General features: G+C 53.6%; 1 protein-coding gene across 1 annotated transcript; it reads left to right on the plus strand.

The window, feature by feature from the left end:
• Positions 1–1,491: 1,491 nt before the first annotated feature.
• On the plus strand, positions 1,492–5,022 carry PPM1N (protein phosphatase, Mg2+/Mn2+ dependent 1N (putative)). Its single transcript, XM_029925866.1, is given in 7 exon segments — positions 1,492–1,595; positions 1,597–2,292; positions 2,294–2,405; positions 2,990–3,107; positions 3,186–3,291; positions 3,373–3,433; positions 3,768–5,022. Coding segments are annotated over 7 exon segments (1,257 nt in total). The 3' UTR covers positions 3,828–5,022.
• Positions 5,023–6,548: the final 1,526 nt, after the last annotated feature.

Genomic DNA, 6,548 nt, shown 5'->3' on the forward strand with positions numbered 1-6,548 from the left:
CGCCCTCTGCTCCGCTCGGCGGGGGCGGGCGGGGCCGCGGTGGGAAAGGCACTGCAGCGCGGGGCCGGGGGCGGGGCCAGAGGACGAGGGGGGCGGGACCTGAGGAAGGGCGGGGGGGCCGGTAAACACTGAGGGGCTAGGGTAGGTGGTGCATGGCTTCTCTGTGAAGGGGCGGAGCTAGAGGGTTTTACTACGGGGTGGAAAAGTCGCGGAAGGCGGTCTGAAGGGCGGGGCCTATATGGAAGGGGGTGGGCCTCTAGCGGAAGAGAGGCGGAGCCAGGATAGGGTTGGGGAAGGGGCTCAGGAGGGAAAATGATGAAGGAATCTAGGATGGGGGCATGGATCTCAGAGTAGGGTGGGGCTGAGCTAGGGGAAGTTTTCAGGAGAGGATATGAGGGCTCCTGAAGGGTGGCTCAGTGGTTAAGCATCCAACTTCGGCTCAGGTGATGATTTCACGGTTTGTGGGTTCTAGCCCTGCACCTGGCTCTGTGCTGACAGCCCAGAGCCTGGAACCTGCTTCAGATTCTGTATCTCCTTCTCTATCTACCCTCCATTCATAGTCTGTTTCTTTCCGTCTCACTAATAAAAATTTTTTTTAATAATCATAAAAATAAAAATTCAGAAGAGGGCATAAAGAGTCTACTCCTCTGAGGTAGGGTCTGAGCTGAAATCCTAAGAAGGAGTGGGGAAGTTTGCCAGAGAAACTGCTCAAAGTTTGAGAAAAGGAGAGAAGCTTTAAGAGTGGGGCTTAAATTAATTTAGATTTATGCAGGTATCTGGGCAGGGTCAAAGACTCTGGAAGCAGAAGCTTGGCCTAGAGAAAATACATAACAACAGGCAAGGTTAGCGACAGGGCCCAGAATGTAGGCGTAACCTACTGAGAGGAGGCCAGCTTTGGGTCACCAGGATGTAGGCACTGAGCCTGTAGTGAGACGCGGTGCTGGAACTGGGAAAATTAGGATGTAGGAGGCTGTGTGCTTGAATGGATGGGCAGAAACTGGAAAAGAAGCAAGTGAAGCCCCGGGGCAAGACCCAAAATTGGAGGGGTCGAACTAAAAAATAAAGGATTTACAGATTTGAAGACTGGGGGCGGGGCCACTGAAGTGGGCGGAGCTTAGAGGGAGCAAGGCTGGGGACCCGCAGCCAAACCTAGAGAACATTGATTCTAGAGTTCATTTCCCTGCAACACTGTTTACTACTTCTGACTCAGTTTCCTCTTCACTAAATCGGAAAGGATGTAAAATAGTGATAGCACGTGGTATGTGCCAATTTATTATTTTACATGATCCAGATCCCAAACATCGCTTTGAAGGTGCAGGAGAGAGGACACCCAGGAATCCAATCCCTTCTAGTAATTCGAGTGCAGGTCAAGGGCATAAGGAGGAGATTTAGGTGGTTTAAAATCTCACAGTAGAAGGGATTAATGGAGTGGCAGCGTGGGGGGGGGCGCACAGGTGCAGGGTGAAGGCTTCCTGATCCCAGGGCTGAAGGATGGCGGCCTTTGCCCGCCTGCTGGAGTGTCTCCTCTGGCCAGCTCGCAAAGAACAAGAGGCAGAGGAGGAAGAGGAGGAGGGGCGGAGGACTCACGATGGGCCTCTCACTCCTGGACGCGCCGCGATGCGTCCAGCGGCCACACGGGGGTGCGGCCGCGTCTTGGGGACTGCGCTTTGGGGCGAGCGCTGTGCAGGGCTGGCGCGCGCACATGGAGGACGCGCATTGCGGTTGGCTCGCTCTGCCCGGGCTACCTCCAGGCTGGGCTTTCTTTGCGGTCTTCGACGGCCACGGCGGGTCTCGAGCTGCCCTCTTCGGCGCGCGCCACCTGCCTGGACACGTGCTTGAGGCGCTGGGTCCCGCGCCCCGCGAACCCGAGGGAGTGCGCGGGGCGCTGAGCCGAGCCTTCCTTAGCGCAGACGCACGCCTGCGTGCGCTCTGGCCTCGTGGCGAGACGGGGGGCTCCACCGCCCTGATGTTGCTAGTCTCCCCGCGTTTTCTGTACCTGGAGCACTGTGGTGACTCCCGAGCTATGCTGAGTCGCGCCGGCGCCTTGGCCTTCAGCACCGAGGACCATCGGCCCCTCCGACCCCGGGAACGCGAGCGTATCCAGAATGCGGGAGGCACCATCCACCGCCGGCGCCTCGAGGGCTCTCTGGCAGTTTCCCGAGCACTGGGCGACTTTGCTTACAAGGAGGCTCCGGGAAGGCCCCCTGAGCTGCAGCTCGTTTCCGCGGAGCCTGAGGTGACCGCCCTGGCTCGCCAGGCTGAGGACGAGTTCGTGCTATTGGCCTCTGACGGTGTGGGACGCGATGTCTGGCGCTGCCCTGGCGGGACTGGTGGCATCGCGCCTCTGCTTGGGCCTGGCCCCGGAATTTCTCTGCGCGCAGCTCTTGGACACGTGTCTCTGCAAGGTCCTGGGGCGGGGCTTGGAATCACTGAGGGGAAGAAGTTAAAGGATCTAGGGATGAGGGGTTTTGAGAGAATTCCTTAAAGACGAGAGGATGGGACTCTACTAACGGGCGTGGCCTGCGGAGTGGGCAGGGCCAAAACATGGAGAGGGCGGAGACTGAGGGCTGCCTAGGGTCAAAATGGGAGCTCAATACGCAGGATAGGTAAGTGGGAGGGACTTGCGAGAAAGGGCGTGGCCTTTTGGAATGGGGCAGCTTTAGGATTTAGGAGTGGTCCTGAGATATGATTAGTGCCAAAAGGAAGAGCCAGCAGGACAGCAGAGGAGAGGTTTGGGGAAGGGGCGTGGCCCTCTGATAGGGGTTGGCTAGGACAGTGAGAGGGCGTGGTCTAGGTGATTGGTCCTTGGTGAGAGGACTTGGTTCAGGCTGGTAGTTGGGCAAGACTCGAGAGAAATGGGCCTAACCAGATTGGGGAGGAGGGCCCTAGAACGCTGACATTGTCAGGAGGCTCTGCTTCCAAGGACGCGGAGCCGGGCTGGGGCATTCCACCGTGTCCCACCAGGCTCTCTTTTCTCCACTTTCTCCAGGGCAGCTTGGATAACATGACCTGCATCCTGGTCTGCTTCCCCGGGGCCCCCCGGCCTTGCGAGGAGGCAATCAGGAAGGAGCTAGCGCTGGACGCAGCCCTGGGCCGCAGGGTTGCCGGTGAGCAGGTTCCAAATGCGTAGCCGGAGGGGTGGTCGGTAAACAAGGATACCCCCATAATCCTTGCCTCCTTCTCAGAGCTGTATTCCTCTGCTCGGGAGCCCCCCAGCCTGAACACAGTTTTCAGGACTCTGGCCTCAGAGGACATCCCAGATTTACCTCCTGGGGGAGGGCTCTACTGCAAGTGAGTCGGGGTGCGGTGAGGTGGAATGGGGGGAGGGGTGATAGGAAGATACGCTCCTGAGGGTCCCTCTCTGCTCTCCAGGGCCGCTGTCATTGCTGAAGCTTATTCTCAGCTCTGCCAGGCCTCAGGAGGGCGCTGGCAGGTAAGGACCTTCTGTTCTTGAATGTTTCTCTTAGAAACACGCAACCCACCCCCTTACCTCCTTTAGTGTTGGGGAAATTGAGGCCAGAGGAGACAGGGGACGCGCCTCATATGTTAATAAATTCTCACTCCTGGCCCTGAAGCAATGTCCTAGACATGATGGAGGCGGGGGGGGGGGCAGGGGGGAATGTAGAAGCAGGGAAGACTGTTGCTCTTCCCGAGAAATGTGTCTCCTGCATTGCTCTGTAAAGCGCCATCCATTACCCCAAGCATGACCCCCTTCATCCATAAATAAGGCAGAAAAATTTAAGGAATGTTTATGACCAATCCCAAAGCCTGGATGTGCTGCAGAGACCCCCGGGGACGTCTCCAAGGATGGTCTGGGTCTCGGTTGAGAGAAGTGAATCGGTGAATCAGCCACGCACCCTACAAGAATTTGGAGCTGTCCAAAGAGGCGGAAGGTGGAGCCACATAAACAAAGGCACAGAGTGGAATTCACCACCTCAATGGGAAGGAGGGAGCTGGGGCTCAAGCCTGCAGTCCTTTGCGTAGGGGGAAGGCAGTTCGGTTAGTGTCACTTGGGGGAGGGGGAAACTGTTGATAATTTCCCAGCATTAGGAGGATGTATTTGTCCAGACCGTTTGTGTTGTAATTGACAGAAGCCCAAGTCCACTTGGGAATGCAAGGCAGGGAACTTAATGGGTCAAGTAATTGAAAAGTTCGAGGCATGGCTACATTCAGTTGTCAGATGATGTCATCATCTCTCAGTTTATTTTGTTCTGTGTGGACTTCATTCCCAGGCAGGGTCTCCGCATGAGGTAGCAGACACTTCCAGCACTAGCCTCCTGGCCCAGGAGCCCAACTTCCCCGGTGTAGGGAGGACCCCAGGTTCCCAGCAGCTGAGGCACTGTGTCCACAGCTGGCTCTCACTGGCCACCCTGGACCACATGGCTGACCAGTCACTGTGTCTCTGATTGGCCAGGCTGGGGTCACATGCCCACCCCTGGTGCGTCAGGCTGAGGGCCACTCCACCCAAACCCGATGGACTGAGATGGGGAATGGCAGTCTCGCAAAGGAAACCAGGAGCACTGTTTCCAGATTACAGGGGTGCAGACACAGAACCCGAGAAAAGGTTCCTGTTGGCCATTTCCCACCTTTTGTGTGACAGAAGGGCCCAAGTGGGGCCAGAAAGCCCACTGGCACCCATTCAAACTCTTCCTTGGACTTGGAGGCCTGACAGCCATTACCCTCTGGGGGACCCTCTGCCAGGTGGGGCCTCAAAGTCACTAAGGAAGAAAAGTCCCCTTCCCCAGCTACACAGATCAGCGGAAGGAAGACAAACCGATGGAGGAACCCCAGAATGCTTATTTCCCCTTCTCTTACTTCCCTCTTGCAGAAAGTCTCATGAGAAGGGGGAAATTCCACTCATTATCTGAACAAACAAACAAACAAACAAAAACAAATCCAATATTTTTGAAATATTTCAAGTGGAATGGATCCTTATGTGATCACACAGTTCAGGGCACCTGGGTGGCTCAGTTGGTTAAGCATCCGACTTCTGATTTCAGTTCAGGTCAGATTCTTGCAGTTCGTGGGCTCCAGCCCTGCATTGGGCTCCATGCTAACAGCCCAGAGCCTGCTTGGAAGTCTCTCTTTCTCTCTCTCTCTCTCTCTCCCTCTTCCCCTCTCCCACTTGCACGCATTCCCTCTCTTAAAAAAGCAAGCAAGAAAGAGATCACACAGTTCAATAACCTTCCCTTTCTATTTTTCATGTTTTAGTGGATGTTGGGGAGAGTATTTATGATTACATTTTAATTATATAACTCAAAATAAATTTCTCTTGTAGAAAAAAAACAGACACTATTTGTCTCGTCATTTGGCAAATATGGATTGGGTGCACCTGCTGTGTGCAAGGTCACAGCCATTAACCAGGCAGAACCACTGAGATCCTGCCCCTGACAGACCCACCACCTAGTTAGCGTGTGGGAAGACAGTGGACAAGAGAATTGATAGATCATCTCAGACGCTGATAAGTGTCTCGAGGAAAATAAAAAAGGGCAAGGTGATAAGAGGTCTGGGGGGGCCGCTTTGGTTTTTAAATTTTTATTTACTTATTTTTTTGAATGGGTAATAAGTTCACTTGGATCAAAATTCATACATGGTATACAATGAAAAGTCTTTCTCCATCCGCTCCCCTACCCCATAGCCACTCAATATTCCACCTGGGTTTTTAGACAGGGGGGCCGGGAATGATCTCTGAGAAGGGGGCAAGTGAGCGGAGACATGACAGGGGGCGGGCCAGCCATCCAAATATCCCAGGGAATAGTGTTCCAAGACAGAAGGACTAGCCAGTGCAAAAGCCTGGAGGCAGGATGGAACCTGGCATTTTCGAGATGAAGCATGCTATGTCTATAACCAGCAAGTTCCCATTCTTTATCCTATTGGTAACCACTGCAGTGACTTTGGAGTGGGTCTTTCCAGATCTTTTACTCTGACTGTGCATACACGTATATGATACCTCTGGTGTTTCCGTGGTTTTTTAAAAAATACTGTATGTATCATTTGGTGATTATTTTTTCCCCTCAATAATCTTTTGGAGACTTCTTTCATGCCATTGACACACCTCATTCTTTTTCCCGCTGCCCAGCACTGCAGAGAAGGGGATATAGAATGGTTTTGCTATCCATCCTCCTCTTGATGGACCTTTAAGCTATTTCCGGTTTCTTGCTCTCACATCATTGCTGCCACAAAGATCCTTAATCAGGTTTCTTGTGTATATATGCAAGTTTCCCTAGGGCAGGGGTCCTGCAATCTATTTTGCACAGCACTCGAGCTGAGAATGGTTTTTACATTTTTAAAAAGATGAGGAGGGAAGGGAATACCTGAAAAAGACCTTATGTCTGATATGCCGGAAATAGTTACTATTGGGAGCTTTATAGAAAAGTTTGCAGGTGGCACCCAGAAAGAGGTGCCACCCCTCCCATTTCACAGATGGGAAAGCTGAGACTCAGTAGGAGAAAACATTTGCCCAAGGTCACACAGAACTAGGGTTCCCATTCTGTTGGATAAATGTGTGTTGAGCTGCTGTTCCGGGCCTGGCTGGATGGAGTGAGGCA

This window comes from Suricata suricatta, chromosome 16 (genome assembly GCF_006229205.1).
Source record: "Suricata suricatta isolate VVHF042 chromosome 16, meerkat_22Aug2017_6uvM2_HiC, whole genome shotgun sequence".
Classification (NCBI taxonomy): domain Eukaryota; kingdom Metazoa; phylum Chordata; class Mammalia; order Carnivora; family Herpestidae; genus Suricata; species Suricata suricatta.